We start from the raw sequence: 19,284 nt of genomic DNA, 5'->3' as shown, positions 1-19,284 counted from the left end.
CTGAAGTAAAATCAAGCTATTGTCTTCAGAACAGCAGCCTGAGAAAAAGTGTAGCACACTGATGTTATGATAATATTACATTGATGTTACAGTAACACTTGACAGTACCTTTAGGGACATGGAATAGTGAAGACAGAAAAGGTTAACAACTTTAGGTTTTCTTCAGGTCAACTTATGCTATCAGTACATTGCTACAATTCTGCATAAAGTAGCTCCAAAAAACTATAATAATTATTTCTGGTTTTCCCCCAGAGAACACTAAGCAGCAATCCTCAGTTCCTCCTGAGGAAGCAACTCAGTTCTCATGTTTCACTAACCTCCCATTACTACTTCTAATTCTAAACCCGGAAATTTGAAGCAAGGCCTGCAATCCTATGCAAGCTTATATACCAGGACCTCATCTATTGAGGTACAATTTCCTTTCCAAGGTGTTGTGGATTGGGAGGGGAAGAGTAAACTAGGACCTAACATAAGTGTGAGACAATGAATGCAGTTCTTTTCTTTCAAAATCACAGTTAATTACTAGGAAACAAAGTCAGTTACTACAAATTTTTGTTAACTGAAATTCTTGTACAGGGTAATAAATCTTTAATAGCTTCAACAAATATCTGTTATGCTGCACATCTTTCTCAAGGTAGCTTAAAATTAACTCTAATATTAAATTAACACATTGCTAGAAGTTCAAGAATCCAAGTGAAAATAAAAATTTATTTTAATTGTTTCAAAATACATGACTAAAATCTACATAATTATTAAAATAGGCTTACAGATATTCTTTGATTAACAGTTTGCATCACATAAAGGTATATTTGAAATGCAGTTTCTTCTCACCATTTTAACATATAGGTATTGCTAAAATTTTAAGTAAAAAAGCATATTCTGCTAGTAGTCAGTACAGCTAATAATATTCTCACATCTTATGTTACATATGGGTAAGAGAATCCTAAAATTCCCAACGTTAATAGTTAATAGATGCTCAGAGACTGCAAGTACATAAACTGTCATTAATTAACATAAGCACATTGAGAGTAGGTAGTCTAAAGACAACCAAGACATAAAGGGCTTCAGCTGAGTTACAACTTTACATCTTCCATTCCACTGATTAAGAGCAACTTTAAAATACCTCTCGGGCAAGTAACTGCTTCCATTTTCAGACCGCAAGAGGTAACTGGTCAGTATTAGTCACACTGTGGTTTCAGAAAAACTTATGCAACATGCAAACTGTACCTTAAAGCTCAGAAGAAAATCTGCATGCACAGAACAAACCAAAAGTGGTTTTCCCATGTGAAGTCCAACATTCTAGTTAGTTATCTGGGAAGCATGCAAACGATTAATAAAATCTAGAACTCTGTCAACTCTTTAAAGCTTTAAACGTCAAACTACTCAAGCAAAACCAACCGTACTGGAACAGATAAGATGAGGAACACAAACTTCAACTTGAAGCAACTCTTTGAACAAGGTTATACTTGCATACATTGCCAAATCAAACTGTAATAACATCAAGTTAATGAATTTAGATACTTCAAATTCTTTGTTGATCACTTTTGACTACTGCTCTTCCTCTTCTGAAGTGATGCATCCTTCTCTCCTGGAACAGAATAAGAGACGGGAAGAAGTTTTTTCTGGGTAATAATCAGAATAAGGCAATCAAAGTTTCAGGAAAAGTATCCCAAGATATTGTTTACTATTTTCCCCATCCAAAACTGATAACATAGCTTCTGTATTCCTGTTTCAGAATACACAGAGTCCTTCTCAAAGAAGAACAAAAAAATCTTGAAGTATCACAATAATAAACAATGGAAATTAAACACCACTTGGAATGTAATCAGAAACCACAATTCTACAAAGACTGAACACATGCAGCTACCAACTTGTACTCCAGCTGACAGCTTTAAGCACAGACATATTTCACACAAAATGTAGGAGCCACCATCCACTGCTATGAAGACTATCAAGGCTCAAACTCAACATCCTCTTTCCAAACGAGGCAGTAACACAATGCCCTTTCAGCAATTTCTTACTGAGAAATGATGACCCAGTCTTACACTTAAAAATTGATTGTCAACTCAAGACACTTAATGCAGTCTCGTATTAAATCAACTGGATCAAATTCCGGGACCTGTTTCTAGCATTAAGCAACTGAGAGACAACCCATAGATTTCAGAGCATGTAGAAGAAAACACACAATTGGCATTCCAGATACTAATCCTTTTATCTTTATGATATCCTGTAGATGAACAAATTGAAGGTTAGTTGTGTTTCAGGGATTTGATTTTGCTTTCACTACATACCTTAAAGTAGTCTTCTTGGGATACAAAGGTGCTCCTCAGACGGTTCTCAGGATTTAACAAACAGGATACTACTGTTTGTATGCTCCTGTCCACAGACTTCTGAAATAGTTATAGGTGCATCTATAACAATGCTAGCTTCCTTAAGTTAGCCTACTACTAGAAGTGACATGGATGTGCCACAAGGTTTATTTTGCATTCAGGATTTCCTTCAACTGCCTTTTAGTTCCTGAGGTATTTGGGGGGGGGTTTAATTTGGTTACTCATTATCATCCTTAGATGTTACTTGTAACAGTTATGACCAGTGACACACCAGTTTATTTGTGGAATAGACTGACAGCTGAAAAATGAAGCCTCCTCCAGAAAACTGAGTTTAGAGCCAACTGTTAGCCAAAATGCGGTCACCTTCCACAAAAGAGAAGGCAGTAGTAAAATGCTCCTAATTCAGATGTTTAAAGTTTACAGTAACTCTGCATAGCAGCAGGCAGTGCTATCTAACCTGCCCTTTTAGTAGCTACATTTTTCCCTTATTTCTCAGCAGATTAAGTAAAACCTTGTCACTTAAAAACATTGTTGTACTTAATGGTAGAACACACACTGTACACAGCCCTCAGCACTATAGACAAACACCAAATAGTCTCAAGTAAATATGTGGGGCTTCTGAAGCATAAATGAGGCATAAATCAGATACTGTGGCTAGAGTTTACATACAGTTTAGCAACTGGCTAAAACGTAACTACAACCTTTATCTCTGGGATACTGGTCAGAGGATCTCTTCACCAAGTCACAAAAACCTTCACCTGCAAGTTATGATGACTAAAACCATTAAAATTTTGAGAAAGCACTTACCTTTTGTGGACTGTTAGATGATTGCATGGGCTCTGGAACAGTTGATTCTGTCTGTGTAAGTTCTGGATCCTCTGTGTAGTGATAGCTCACTGAAGTATAAACCTGTATAGATTAAATATTGCAGTGTGCCACTAACACTGGGAGAACATGCACAGCTGTGTTGTCACTGGCCTTCAACTATGCATAAGCTCTGTTAATCTTCACACTTTTAATAAAGCTTCACAAGTGGAGGAAAATACTGTACCCTAGTCACTTCAGACAGTTTTACTTCTTTCCAAAAAGGATATACTCTAGTAAGTATCTTTCTCCCCACTCTAATTATTCCTGAGAGTTAGCCCTGATCTACTTCCTCCATCTATAGGTTTTGCCATCAAGTACATTGAGCAATGAAAGCCTTAACTAAGAATGAGACAATCAAGTAAGCAATAAATAACAAACAAAAGGAGGGGAAGCAAAACATCTACCACTGCCCAAGAAGCTGCTTTTCTCCATACAGTTTCTTTCTTGTTTGAAATGTAATACATCAGCACACATTAGCATGAAGGAAGCTTATGAAGTCAAAAAGTCCAGAAATGCCTGAACCATAGAACAGGGTGTTTTTTGTAACTCTCCACTTCCCTGTGCTTACAGTGCAGTGTTGCAATTGGCAACCCTGTGCAAAGTTCAATTACAATAGAATTAAGAGGCTGATAAAGCAGTTACTGTCTATAGTAACATCCATCCAGATGCTTCTAGAGAGGAGTGGCAGGTTTTATAGCCAATATTGCCAGGATCTCAGCCACAAGATAAAGCACTCACAGGATCACAGAACCATCACTTTGGAAGAGAAACTTAAAGACAATTGAGTCCAATCATTAACCCAGCACTGCAACATCCAACACTGAACCATGCCCCCAGCCACTACATCTAAATCTTTTGATCACCTCCAGGGATGGTGACTTCACCATCTCCCTGGACAGCCTGTTCCAATGCCTGATAACATTTCCTACAATACAATTTTTCCTTAATATCCAATATGCACCTCCTCTGGCATAACTTCAGGCCATTTCCTACTGTCCTATCACTTGTGACTGGGGAAAAAGAGACTGACACCCACCCCACTACAACCTCCATTCAAGTAGTTTTAAAAGCATCTCACTGCAGGGCCAAAACTTCCCCCGTGTCCCCCTCTCCAGTACCCAGATTTACCAGTAGTTTTCAGTTCCTTGCAACACCATTCTTAAGGATGTTACTTATTATACACAACAAGGTGTACCACCAGACACTCCCCAAAGCCCTTTACCCCTGAAACTAATTTCAAGCTGATGATATTGTGATACAGAAGCCTGCAGTTTTAACAGACTATTCCTTTGTGAGCATCATCCCCAACTCTCAAAAGGAGTAACATATCTGACCATCTCAACTGGAGCATTCCCTTCATGAACAGAAATTGTGGTTATCCACTTAACAGGTAGGTATACAGCAGAAAATTGAAGGATGAAATCTCCATCTCCAATGTGCCTATCCTTGAGTCTCAAGAATGATACTTGAAGTTGCTTAACTGACATAGCTCTAGAACAGTTGTCTGCTTATATAATCAAGCTTAAAATGCCTAATGAAAAAATCACCATGCATGTCCCTAAAAAACTCTTTCATTTGCTACCATTTAATGAAGTGATATACTCAGGCTAGATCATATTAATGGCTGTTATTCAACAAAAATTACTTCAAGCCAACTGGGTAATCAGTATTTCAGTGACTTCTCAACTTTAAAGTCTGCTTCTGCTCCTATTAAATTAAAGCAAAGGTAACTCTCACTAACAGAAACACAGATTTTTCATGGAAAGAAAAAGGCCACTTCTCTGCTGAGAAGCTGAAAGTAAAGCTTAGTACACACAACTAGAAATGAGTGGGAATTGAGTATTCTAATATACTCAGAGACAGAATTGTCAAATGCATGCAGGAAAGTTTCTTTTTCTTTGTTTCTCCCTTTTACCTTCCACATATTCTACACATCTGCTGGGAATTGGCTTGGAAGAATACTACTCAAAAGAAAATAAAGTATTACAGCTTTTAAACATGTATTCAAAACTGTGTCAAATACAAGATTACTTCCAAAGAATACAAAAACATCTAAATTCAAGTTCCACCATTGTTCAAGAAATACACAATATTTTTCCTCTCATGGATGTCCTTTCTGTAAAAATCACAGGAAAAATAATTTCTTTAGAACCCATTAGCTTGTTGCATAGCGTGCAACAAGTAGTAGTATTATGGAGATCTTACAAGTCAGGATTGTGCATTAGGTCACAACTCATTGTTCTTTAAGCTTTTCATGAAAAGACAGCTCTGTTTATGTTAGAATTCCAAAATTGTTACCAGAAAACATAGCGACACCACAAAACAGGTAGCTCTGTTCTGCCAGACACCTCCAAAAACGCACACCATATCAGCAAGAAATATTACTTGCATTGTCAGCAACTACAGATATGTTTAGATCACATTACATACAGATCAACAAATAGTTTGGTTTTAAGTATCAAGGCGTTAAAACTGTGCCGAGAAGACAAAATTCCAGAAGCTTAACTTCATAGACTTACCGGAGGCATAACATAATTTCTTTGCTCCCCAGCAAGCCACTGTGGTTGAACCTTAAACAAGAATTGGACAAGAACCAGCTCTTACTCATCCATTGCCAACACAGGTAAGTAAATCTGGATTTTTCATTAAACAGTAGTTTATAGTCTCCTGTCTAGCAAGATGGCTTTTTCCACACGTTACTCAGGTAGTACTCAGCTCAAGATCATCCTTAATTGAATTTCAACTATTTTCTCTTCTCATATTAAAAAAAAAAAAAAAACAAAAATTACATTTCTGAAGATCAGGAAAACAATGGGAAAATCAGAGCAGCCACACAGGGAAAAAAAAAAAAAACTCTCAAACCTCTAGTTACTTTCAGTTACTAAACTAGTTTAGTTTAAACTTAGTTTGGTAATTTAGTTTCTGTAACAGGACTTCCTCACATTTCACTTAAAATAATCACTGAGTCTTACTGGATTATATAAATATGGGATGTATATAGAGGATATGTGCTGTGTTCTTCAGTTGTAGAAATATCTTAGTCAAGCTAAGTAGCTGATAGTAGCTTTTATTTTTAAGTAACAACATCAACTACCCAACTACACTACATACCAACAAAAAAACCTCAATCCCGTGAGAAAGAGCACTACTGATCCATGTACTTACTGCTAATTTGGAAGTTAATTTATCACTGCATATTGTAAAGATCCAAGTAACACTAAAAGAACAGTATGCTAAGTTATTCAACAGTTTTTATTGCATTACAATGAAGCTACCACTATTTTTTTCATTTCGCTGGAGCAAGAGCTGAAGGGAAACAACTAAGCAAAAAAAAAAAAGAGAGAGAAAAGTGGAAAGTTCAGAGCCCACTTAGCACTGTTGATTCCATTTCTGTTTTGTCAGGTGAACATCCCTTCTGTTGCTAATCAAGAATTACATACCTGATAGTTGTAGGCTGGCTGATAGCCTAGAGGAACTTGCTGCTGTATCAATAAAGCTGGTGAACTGTATGGGTATGCCTGCAAAACACAGTTTTTTCAAAAATATAAGTTCAAACAAGAGACATAAAAGTATGATACTTGAAAGGTTATTTATGAAGTCAGAAGCAGATTTTCAGAAATACATATTCCCTATTATTACTTCTTGTTTCAGACTAGCTTCATTATTTAAAAGCAACTCTTACCAATCTCCCATGGAGCTTCAGTACTTCAGGCATTAAAGAAAGTTGGATTCTAAAGTGCATTACATATCTAAATATCCCACCTCTGCTTGTAGCTGATCTTTTAAATTACTTGGAGTACAACTCATATAATTAACTTTTTAAAGTAAAGAATCAGCAATAGTACCACTATCAAACTCTGTCTTAGAAAAAAGTATGAGTTACTGCAGTTTGCCATTAATACTGCTTCATATTGCCTTATCACATAGGGTTACAATACAGGAAGAGATAATAATCTAGAAAGGCAATCTAGTACAGGACTCACAACAAGGCAAAAAAGTATTCTGCCTATACCTCAGTAAGAATGCTTATCTAAGGTACCAATGAAGTGATGGCTGCAGCCACACTGTACTGGTCACATCTTTTAAACAGCTGATGTACTACAGTGCTCTTCCAAAGACATCAGCAGTTCACAAACTAGAGTTTGTTCTGCCAGGGAAAAGAAGAACTACAGCCAACTTCTGGTTCCATACTTGTTTAAAAAAATACATTTCAAGTTTGTGGTTTATTCTGATGCAGGGCAGCAGTGTATTAAACATCAAGTAGATCTGTGACAAGATCACTTAAGAACTGTTATTTAATTAAATCTTAACTCCATCTTCAACTGTTCGCTCCTTCTCAAAAAGTATCTCATCTTCTGTTTTACAAAGAATGCATTACTGAATATTTTTAAGTGGTTTCAAGTTGGGCACTTCCTGTTGAGAAAAGCAATATGAAAACAGTGAAGACTGGAATATCAGTACATGTCCCTGTAATTTTATGTGCAGGTGCTTGGACCTTCAAAAATATTTAATTGTTATTCAAAAATTAGTGGCACAAAGAACCTTACCTGAACATAATGTGTCACAGGGCTCATTACAGCTGTAGGCTGCATGTATGTCTCTGTATTCTGATTACTCCATACACTATGGAACTGTGGTGCAGGAGGATTGAAGACCAATGGTCTGGGATGCACATAAGAATCTTGTACTAAAAGTAAAGAAAAATGAACTATTAAGACATCTTTACAGGTATTTCATTAGGAATCCGAATTCAAGATGCAAAAAGTATTTTGCCTCTTAAATTTAACTCAGTATTAACTGTACTGTGTTACTAACCCAAGTTTTATTATCAAAACTACATCTGCTAAAACAGATCTGTCAGTATGTTAATGGGTATTACAAAAAATTGTAGTATGTACTTGTAATACAAACAACTTTGATTATACATACTTACATGCATTTTGTTGCTTTCTAATTGCTGGCCCCAGTTTCAACTTTTTGCCATGGAAGTTGATCGGTGACTGAAAGACAAGAGATTCGTTAAACTAGGGAACCAATGAGGTGGGCAATTCACCTGATTTTTAGAGAGATTTTACTCTACTTGACCACAAGTATCATCAATTCATACGGACTCAATAGCCTCCATTCTCCTCTGCCACCTCAACACCTTCAGTGCTCTGAGGACATCTGCATTCCTACTCATCAGCGCCAATTCTATTAGGTATCACTTGCCTCACTAGCAGTTTTCAAGTACACGTTACTGTCAGCCTTCTAGTTTTACACACACAAACTATTCTTGTTTTAGGAAGATACTAGTGTAAAGTGACCAAAAACTAGGTTCCCTTGAAACCCTACTGTCACTTATCTTCCTTCTCACAGATTTCCTAAGAGGTTTCATGTAATTTATTAGAAGCTGTCTCCCTAATATTAAACAAAATGGAAGGCTAAGCACTACTATGTTTACCTACACCTTAGTGCATTCTCTCTATAGAGAAAAAAATACTGGCACTCTGGCCAACATCCAAATACACAAATACTGCAAGAGACAAGGTGTACATAGGTGCCCTCAAGTTCAGGAACTGCAGCACCTGGTGGAAGAGCTGCAGGAAACTGTGAGTAGACTCTGTAGTATTAGAGGGGCAGAGGTGGAAAAAGACAGAGGCTTCCGCAATCAGGTGCAAGCCTCCAGTAGATCTAACAAGCAATGGACCTTGGTTACAAAAAAAAATAAAAGGACAAAGGCTCATTTTCAAATCCCTCCTTCTGGAGTGCCCACTACAAACAAGTATGAGGCACTGGCAACAAGGGACTTTGACCAACAAGTTCCAAAAGGGGAAAACCCACCAAACAACCCATCAGCTGCTCCACCTGCAATAGGTAATGGACACTGTAGGAAGAGGTGACGGGTGCTTGTTGTGGGTGACTCACTGCTAAGGGGCACTGAGAGACCCATCTGTGGAGCAGGAAGGGAATAAAGAGAGGTGTGCTGCCTGTCAGGAGCCAACATGAGGGATGTGGCCGAGAGAGTGCCATGACTCGTCAGGGATCAAGGCTACTACCCCCTACTTGTATTCCATGTAGGTATGAATGATGTTATGAGGCATGACATCTCCAGGATTCAGATGGATTTTAAATCCTTGGGGGAACAGGTAAGAGGTAGATGGGCCAAACCAGAGAGGAACCTCCTGCACTCATCCAGGGAAACCTGTGTGTTTGACTAAGCCCCTGCGCTGCCTCTACACCAATGTACACAGCCTGGGGAATAAGCAGGAGGAACTGGAGATGTGGGCGCAGATGCGGGGCTACAACCTCACTGCGGTCACAGATGTGGTGGGACAGCTGCCATGACTGGGGCACAGCCATGGAGGGTTATGTACTGTTCAGGAAAGACAGGTTGACAAGGCATGGAAGTAGAGTTGCTCTCTATGTGACAGAGCAATTAATGTGTACTGAACTGTGCCCGGGTGGCGATGAGGAGAGAGTAGAGTGTTTATGGGTAAAAATTTATGGCCAGGGCAAGGCAGGTGATATTGTTGTAGGAGTTTGCTACAGGCCACTTGATCAGGAGGAGGATGTGGATGAGGCCTTCTACAAACAGCTGGGAGCTGCCTCACTATCACAATCCCTGGTCCTCATGGGGAACTTCAACCACCCTGATATTTGCTGGGACAGCCACACAGACAAGCACACGCAGTCCAGGAGGTTCCTATAGATTGTTGACAACAACTTCCTGTCACAGATGATCGAGGAACCAACGAGGAGGCGTGTGCTGCTGGACCAGGTACTGACAAATAGAGAGGGCCTGGTTTGGGGATGTGAAGGTTGGAGGCAACCTCAGCTGCAGTGACCATGAGATGGTAGAGTTCAAGATCCTGTGAGGAAGGGGCAGAACACAAAGCAGGACCATGACCCTGGATTTCAGGCGAGCTGACTTTGGCCTCTTCAAAGATCTACTTCGATGGATTTCATTGGATATGATTCTAGAAGACAGAAGTGCCAATGAGAGCTGGTCAATCTTCAAGCACCATTTCCTCCAAACCCAGGATCAGTGTGTCCCAATGCACAAGAAAGGAGGAAAAGGAGGCAGGAGGCCTCCATGGATGAGCAAGGATCTGCTGGGACAACTCAGGCAGAAAGCAGCCATCTATGAGAGGTGGAAATATAGGCTGGCTTCTTGGGAAGAGTATAGGAACACTGCCAGGGCATGCAGGGGTGCAACTAGGAAGCCTAGAGCCCTTCTAGAATTAAATTTAGCCAGGGAAGTTAAGGACAGCAATAAGGCATTTCTCAAGTACATCAGCAGCAGAAGGATGGCAAGGGGTAATGTGGGCCTGCTGCTAAATGCTGAGGGTGCCCTGGTGTCTGAGGATGCAGTGAAGGCCGAAGTACTGAATGCCTTCTTTGCTTCAGTCTTTACGGCAAAGACTGACCCTCGGGAAGCCCAGTCCAGCAAGGATAACAGAGGCCAGGACAGCAGAGGACTTGCCCTGCATGGAAAAGGTTAAAGACTCTTTGGCCAAGCTTAAGGCTCATAAGTCAATGGGTCCTGATGGGATGCATCCTAGAGTGCTGAGAGAGCTGGCTGATGTGATTGCTAAGCCACTCTCCATCATTTTTGATGAATCATGGAGAACAGGAGAAGTGCCTGAGGACTGGGGAAAGGCCAATGTCACGCCAGTCTTCAAAAAGGGCAAGAAGCACAACCCAGGAAACTACAGGCCAGTCAGCCTCACCTCCGTCCCTGGAAAAGTGATAGAATAACTAATCCTGAATGTTATCACTGAATATATGAAGGATAAGATGGTTATCAAGGGGAGTCAACATGGCTTCACCAAGCGGAAATCCTGTTTGACCAATCTGATATCCTTCTATGAGTGCATAACCAGCTGGCTAGATGAGGGGAGAGCAGTGGATGTCATCTACCTTGACTTCAGCAAGGCTTTTGACACTGTCTCCCACAGCATCCTCATCAAAAAGCTCAAGCAGTGTGGCTTGGATGAGTGGACAGTGAGGTGGATCAAGAGCTGGCTGAAAAACAGAGCCCAAAGAGTGGCAATCAATGGCACAGAATCAAGTTGGAGGCCTGTGGCCAGTGGAGTTCCACAGGGATCAGTTCTGGGGCCAGTCTTGTTCAACATCTTCATCAACCACCTGGATGAGGGGACAGAGTGTACCCTCAGCAAGTTTGCTGATGACACCAAACTGGGAGGACTGGCTGATTCCCCAGAAGGCTGTGCTGCCATTCAGCGGGATCTCAACCGGCTTGAGAGTTTGGCAGAGAGGAAGCTCATGAGGTTCAACGAGGACAAGTGCAGAATCCTGCATCTGGAAAGGAACAACCCCATGCACCAGTACAGGCTGGGGGTCAAACTGCTGAAGAGCAGCTCTGCAGAGAGAGACCTGGGAGCCCTGATTGATAATAAGCTAAATATGAGCCAGCAATGTGCCCTCATGGCCAAGAAGGCCAATGGCATCCTGGGATGCATCAAGAAGAGTGTGGCCAGCGGGTCACGGGAGGTTCTTCTCCCCCTCTCCTCTGCCCTGGTGAGGCCTCATGTGGAGTAGTGTCCAGTTCTGGGCTCCCCAGCTCAAGAGGGACAGAGAACTTCTGGAGAGAGTCCAGCACAGGGCCACCAAGATTATCAGGGGACTGGAGCATCTTTCATACAAGGAAAGGTTGCAGGAACTGGGGCTGTTTAGTCTGGTGAAGAGGAGAGTGAGGAGAGATCTTATTAACATTTATAAATATCTAAATGGTGGGTGTCGGGAGGTTGGGACATCCCTTTTTTCTATAGCAGCTAGCAACAGGACAAGGGGTAATGGGATGAAGTTGGAACACAAGAAGTTCCACTTAAACATAAGAAAAAACTATTTCACTGTGAGGGTGACAGAGCAGTGGCACAGGCTGCCCAGAGGGGTTGTGGAGTCTCCTTCCTTGGAGGTCAAGACCCGCCTGGACATGTTCCTACGCAACCTATCTAGTTGAACCTACTTCTGCAGAGGGGTTGGACTAGATGATCTCCAAAGGTCTCTTCCAACCCCTACCTTTCTGTGTGATTCTGTACTTCAACTGCTGAGACACAAGTAAAAACACCTAAGTGTTTCTTATGTTACTGTTTTTCCAAATATTAATGCTGACAGACCTATGTATCTGCTAGAAGCACAAGGGTTCTATGACAATCACCCAATACAGAAGCAAGCAGACAAAACATACGAGGCTTTCAAGCATGTAACACTACATTGACATAAGACATTCAAGTACATGAAGGCTAAAACTAATTGTTTCCTCCTTAATATACAGTGATTCTTCCACCAGAAGATATCTTAGCAAGTTCTCTTCTTAGGCAGCACTGGACTTTCCTTGTTCTAGACCACTCTACAGACTACACAACTGTTTCCTCTAAATGTGCCTCCACCCTTCATCCATCAACGTCTTCAGACAGTTTAGACAAAGAGCTTACCTCTATTATTTTTTGAACATCCACATTGTCCAGGAAAGACACAAATCCATACCTGATATGAAAGTAATAAATCAGCTCAATTATTTTGAATAAGACCAGTTAACAGCATATACAACAGGTACCCTATATTGCATGCCCAAAGTATCAAGTTTCAGCATCAAAGTGTATACGCTACTAGGCGGCATTCATTACTATTGGACCAGATGAGAGGAACTGAATAATAAGATTAACCTGAAACGATGTAAGGGCTATTCTTCCATTTCAGCTACTCAAAAGGAGCACTACTGTTGATATTACTAATTCAAAGTAAAATAAATTGTCAAGAATTAAGATCTGAATTAGCATCCAATTTGATATTTATTTCAGAGGTTTGTATGAAAGTAGACATTACAGGAACAGTGACACTAGTGGGGGAGAAGATCCTTGAAGATGTTTTTCAATTTATTTCAACCCTAGCTTATCTATAAAATTAAGGTAAGTTTTAAAGCATTATAGGAACAGTTGTGCCAAGTAAGTATGCCAATTCACCATCAATACTCAGACATGAAAATCTGGATGCTTCCTTTAACTTATCCTTAAGAATCAGAAGAGCATAGTCCCATTGCTCCGAATAAACCAGCTACCCTTTCTCTTAAGGATCCTGAACCCTCTCCAGACTGTTAACTACTGTAGTAATCAGAAGAGTCACATCATATAAAATAACTGTCTGCATAAGCATCATGCAAGTTTCAAGCTTTGCCACTGGTTAAGTGACAATAACCCTCTTTTCTCGCCTGAACAGATAGATTGAGGTTAGAAAAAACAGGTTATTCTTTTCAGTATCATACAGATTTAGGGACAACTTAGATTTACAGGTTCCATAGTATCCACTCACAACAGCCAACTGCAGCTAGTCTTAAGGTGTTAAGTGTGTTGCTAAGTAGGTGCTCATATCATCTATGATAGAACTCTATCCACATAACCAGCTACTTAAATATTCATATTCTACTCACCCTTTGGAAACACCAGTTCTGTCAGTGATTATTTTCACCTCTTTCACAGTACCATATCGTTCAAAGAAACTCCGAATTTCTGTTTCATTCATCTAAAAGAAACAAAGTCTCAAAACTTCTTCAAACACATTCACTGTTTAGAACCAATTTAAAGCAGATAGTACCATTTTTTAAACTTCTCTTCTCCTACCACAAGAACTCAAGTTACTCATCTGTTCCAAAATTCTCTTATGACACTATTACACCTTAAGATTGGTGAAAAATATTAATAAAAACCACAAAAACACAGCAATAGGAGTTAAATTCTCACTTCCTTCCCACTCAAGTGCCTTACACCCATCATAAAACAATTAAAAGTATATAAATACCCTTATATCAATTCCACCAACAAAGATCGTGTTTGGTGTTATTTTTCCTTCTGGTAGAACATATCCATGGCTGGTTGTTGAAGGACGGATATTATCCTCCGAGACACCCCCACACTGGGCCTCCACATTTGCAGACTGAAAAATTTAAACACGTATTTCAGTCAATTATTGCAGTACACTGAGATACCAAAATGCCTGTATCTTCTCATTGATATGGCACAAGACAAAATTTCAATAGCACCTTTACAATTACTTAAAGGAAGTATTTGCTGCAAATACACCATTAATTAGGAAAAAAAAAGTAATCATCCTGAAGAACTTTAGAAACTTAAATGTACATCTAGCCCTATCTGATTAGATGAGGCTATCAGTGTTGCTACTAGCAGATTAACAGCAAGAATACTAAAACAATTAATTTCAGAACTTCAGCAAATTCCTTTCACATGCACAAAAAATAGTTCTTTAATGATACAATTTACTGTAAATTTATTATCCAACAGGACAATTTCCACCACTGTTCTGGTCAAAAGCTTTAAACACCTGAGATGTGAGTAAGCTTACAAACAATATTAGAGCGGAGGTAACAGTGTTATACTACAAGTTAGCTGTAAGGGAAATTGGGTCTTTAGGTTATACAAGACTACTAATTTTCTCAAAAAAAAATTTAGTCAATTTAACTTCAACAGAAATGTGAACAACTACAGAATACATTTGAGTTGTCAGCACCAAAGCAGGATCTTATGCAAGCATTGCATGTACGAAAACTACAAAGAATGTTAAGATTATAAAACTATAGCCATGAAATGTTAAAAGCATTGTTACAACTTAAGAGTTACGAATTAATAGAGAAAAACTCAGTGCTCCCTAAACAGTAATTCAGTATGTTGTCAGATAGAACAAACCACATGCAATTCCATTCCTTGTTACTGATGCTAGCAATTATGTGTTCCATACCCTGCATAAGGCCTGAAGTGTGCTTTCCAGAGGTATTTTAGTTCTCGTAAGTACAAACACAAGTACCATGGGCATGGCATGGTCTACCCTCATCTTCTACACTCTTGAATGCATGGATCTAACTAACTACATGCCGTGCTTTACCTGGGTGGCAATAACATAAATTTACTCTAACCAGTTCAGCGTTACTCACCCTCTCTGTATTAACGTACTTTGAAACATTAACAAACATTTCCTTACAAATTCAACTGGTGTGGCATTATCCCCACTTCAGATACTTAAAAATCTAATTTAGTCAAAGTTACCTGTATAATTTGCAATACACACGTTCCAATTTTTCAGTTTAACTTTTCTCATGTTTAATGTACATTTAAACTGCAGCTAACAACTCATTCCACCTGGACATCCAGTAAGGGAATCAGAAAATTACAAGATTTAAACTATACAGGTGGCACATGATTTGCCCAGCAATTAAACAAAACCAAAACCAGAACTCAGCCCTCCAAATAAGATTTCAGTGTGACTGAACCAAATTAACACCACACCATTACTAAAAGCCAGAGTATGTTTGCCCCATCTCTTTTCCCACATCTTCTCTGCACAAGTTCTGACACTTGTCAGTTCAAACTAAGCTGGTTCAACAAAATTTGGCAGGAAGAGTAACACAAAGTGAGCAGTCTTCCACCCAATTAGTATTCTGCTATTGTAAATAATTTAATCAGCTTCCTGTGCTATCAGACAAGCACCAGATTCGCCTCAGGATGCAGAAGAGGAAACTGCAATGGAGGAGGCTTTTATCTCTTCAGAAAGGTACTAAGCCATTTAATTCAGTTCAAAACCATTTCATGAAGCTGTATCTTAGACAGAATCTACTTCCACCACACCAGATACTGGTGCCTAGACTGAATTTACTCACCAGCTACGATTCCTACTGCAAATTCGCAAGAAAAAGGTCAATCCTTTCCCATTACCTTCTCCCTCTACCCTCCAGTGAGGTTGGAGATTGCAACCTCCACAGTCCCATGGTAATACAGATTGTTTAACAGCACATTTCTGCCATGAACCAAAAAAGCACTGCTCTCCCCCTTCCCTACTGTACCAGGACAGGTCTTTACATCTGTACTAACAAAACTATCCTACATTTCACAGGAGAAAAATTCCGTAGTACTTTTCAGACACATTTGCTTCTGATCCAAGCTCTTTATGCAGTTATGTAAACACTGGTACCAGCAGAACAACAAAACAAGTGCAAAAAATTAAGCAAGAGGTGAGGAGGAGACCACTTCTTTGGCTGCACCCCCATGTAAAGGGCATTAGAACTGAAATCTGAGACTGCAACTCCACAGCAACCTTACACTGACCTAACTGTTGGCTTCTGCTTCTTTCTTTCTGGATCTGTTTCAGAAAATCAGGCTAAAAGAGGAGTATTCACTTCTCTGTGCAAATTCTCTGGCATCCTAAAACAGGAAACCACTCACAGCAGAGGCACCCAACAAGTGCCAAAACCAGCACAAGGAAGTGGGTAGGCATATAGATACTGCTGGTAGGTAAGTCAGATGGCTTTGGCTGCCATAGAAGTGCAGCATTTGTTTCTCAGGCTAACTAACGATGCAGATCACCATTGCCAATAAAAATGCATTTCATACTTTCATGTTAAATATAGAATCAGAGAATGGTAGGAGTTGGAAGGGACCTTTAGAGATCATTTAGTCCAACTCCCAAATATCTAAAGGACATAATAAACAGGCTACCTGGGCATTCAGATAAACTGTTCAACACCAAAAATAAGCTTTAAAATACATTAATACATATGATTTTTATAACTCAAATGGGAGCTGTTGTTGAAAAAGGCAGTTGTTAAAAGAGTCTTGTAAGTTGAAATACGAAGACATAACAAAATCTCCTTTAAAGTTACTTTACAGGTCTTCAGCACTACAATGTAAAATATTTGCCAATTCAAACAAAAGTATCATCCTAACTAAATACAAGTTATTTTGGTAGTGCAATGTCTAATTGTTATTATACAACCTATGTAGCACATGTAAATGACTGTACTTCCACATAGAGTATAGTCAAAGAACTCACGCTGATGCTGAATCAGTGTTCAATTCCCAAGACATCTAAAGTTTTCAAAATCTGGAGAACTTTTAAGTTGATTAATTTGCTACCCTGAAACTACAGCATCAGCTGTAGTGACCCAGTCCTTCAGAAATACCTCAGATGGGGTTGATTTGTCTATATATCACATATAGTATCTTCGAAATTAAATTTCTAAGTATCAGGAAACTTAGGGCTTGCTCAATTTTTTCAGCTAACTGAAATTAATAGGTGTTTTTTTTTCTCCCACTTCTCTCTCATTAGAAGGTAAATTTAATCAGCTTGCAGTTTGCATTATTTCAGCAAGCATTAATTTTAAGTTAATGTCAGGAAACTGGATTAACCTCTTGATTACAGTAGTCATGAGGCTAGCTAGACTTTTGGAAAGAAGAGGAAAAAAAAGTGGCAGAAAACTATCATCAGGGTCAGGTGATGGCAATTCCTGGCCATTTAAGTGGGTTACAGATATCAGTCTCATGCACATCTAAAAGAAAACCTTTCCTTTTGGTCACAGAGTTAGAAGTCCCTGACTTCTCAAGCTTCTCCCCATCCTTCCTTGACCTCACACGCTATTTTAAAAAAAAATAAAGTATTAAACATTTTATCTTTCGATTTAAACATTTAAAGCTCCCAATAACACGTCCTGGTGTGCAGACGTTCTGTGCACAGGAACCGGTTACCATGACAGCACATCACCTAAAGAAGAACATGGCTGTCGCCGCAGTGATAACGCCGTCGTCTTCCCGGCGGGCAGCAGGTGGAGCTCGCAGGCAAGCGCTGCGACACGCTCGCACGCTGCCACCCCGCCTCTGGCTGCCGGCACTAGCGGCTTCTCCCGCGGGGAGCGCAGGTGTGAGGTTCAGGCGTACTGCTTTTAAAACGCTTCACTTCTTGAAAAAAACACCCTTTTACGTTGTTGTTGTAAGTTGGCTGGGTTGCAGATTCAAATTCTTTCTCTTTTTTTCCTCAAATACACTTCGGTACAAAAACATCAGCTGGTTCAGGCCGTAGCTCCCGCTAACCACATGGTGCCCACAACGCGCTACGCGAAGCCCGCTCTGTCACGTAAAAAAAAATCCCCAAATCAACCCAAGCAAGCGCGGAACCTCAGGCGAGCGCATTACGGAGCCGCCGGCCCACAGCCATCACGGGCCTCACGTCCTGGGACCTTCGCACCTCGCCCGCCCAATGGCCTCGTCACCAGACAAAAGGCGCAGCAAGAGATCTGAGGGAGGCGCCCTCTGAGGGCGATGGAAGCTGTTGCAAAGCCTCCGTCGCTCGGGGCAAGGCATCCTCCCTGACCCTAACGGCAAGCGGAGCGGAGGGAGCACGCAAGCTGGGGACAGACACAGACGACGGGCGCCGCCCACGGCGGTGCGGCATGGCGCCATTTAGCAGAGCTGACACAAAATGGCCGTTCACGGTGTGAGGCATCTTCCTTTAGAAAGTCCTCACCAGACCACGGCGTTTACGGCTATGGTCCATGACACTTTTTCCTCCACACAACCTTCAGACTTTTAACTTGTAGTATACCATCCCTGACCTTAATCCCTCAACTCCTTTCACACCTCTAAAGCCTTCAACGTATTAAAAATGACAGTAGTCCTCACGACCTCAGCCCAGGCAGTGGCCCACCCCTTACGGTATTACACGCGACACTACTGCGGCTGTGCGCATCACCGTTCCTCGCCTGAAGAACAAGCAAAAAGCCTAAGACACAACTCTCACCTCCACTCCCCGCGGGAGAGGCCACTAGTGCCCCTAAGAAAAGGCGGCTCCCCGCTACAGCGTTAGAGCACCCCACCTTCGACCCCCTTCCCACCGTGCCGACGACTGCTCCCGTTTCGTTCCTTCTCTACTCACCATCATTCACCGAAGCTGAGACTACGCCCACACACTTAAAAACTAACAAGGCCTTTAAAACAAAAACAGTACAAACTTTTCTGAGAATACAAGCACCGGACCGTCCCTTCCTTTTTTTTAATTTTTTTTTTTATGTTATTTCTTGAGAGGTAGAAGAAGGCAGCTCGGCTTTAGTACCGTTCTTCTCCTTAAATAGCCCCAAGTGCAAAGGGGTGGGGAAAAACCACACCCGCCCTCTCAGCCGCCTCACAGCCGGCGCCGGCCTAAAGGCTCGGAGGGCTCGCCCCCTCCCGCCTGTCACGGGTCAGCTCTTGTGTTGTCTGTATTTTGGGAGAATGTGGACAAAGGGTGAAGGGTGCAGTAGTTTTCTCTC

The 19,284-nt window shown here is 40.7% G+C and overlaps 1 protein-coding gene across 1 annotated transcript; it reads right to left on the bottom strand.

Moving 5' to 3' along the window:
• Positions 1-827: 827 nt before the first annotated feature.
• Positions 828-19,036, bottom strand: DAZL (deleted in azoospermia like). The gene is made up of 11 exons (XM_061997017.1): positions 18,912-19,036; positions 13,998-14,132; positions 13,630-13,721; positions 12,638-12,689; positions 8,131-8,197; positions 7,745-7,884; positions 6,638-6,715; positions 5,717-5,767; positions 3,138-3,239; positions 2,292-2,390; positions 828-1,588 (listed from the first exon to the last, which is right to left on the bottom strand). The coding sequence occupies exons 1-11, from the start codon at positions 18,915-18,917 to the stop codon at positions 1,523-1,525; spliced, it is 888 nt and encodes a 295-aa protein (XP_061853001.1). The 5' UTR covers positions 18,918-19,036; the 3' UTR covers positions 828-1,522.
• Positions 19,037-19,284: the final 248 nt, after the last annotated feature.

This window comes from Colius striatus, chromosome 5 (assembly GCF_028858725.1).
Source record: "Colius striatus isolate bColStr4 chromosome 5, bColStr4.1.hap1, whole genome shotgun sequence".
NCBI lineage: Eukaryota > Metazoa > Chordata > Aves > Coliiformes > Coliidae > Colius > Colius striatus.
The sequence above is the reverse complement of the archived record's forward strand: the minus strand, read 5'-3'. Positions and strand labels throughout refer to the sequence as shown.

What these genes read in the sequence shown, in the direction of transcription:
- DAZL (XM_061997017.1), bottom strand. An exon ending in TTGGTGGAATTGATATAAGG is followed by an intron (nt 13,722 to 13,997) that starts GTATTTATATAC and finishes TGTTTCTTTTAG; the next exon opens with ATGAATGAAACAGAAATTCG. An exon ending in CCCAAGAAGACTACTTTAAG is followed by an intron (nt 1,589 to 2,291) that starts GTATGTAGTGAA and finishes ATTCTGTTCCAG; the next exon opens with GAGAGAAGGATGCATCACTT.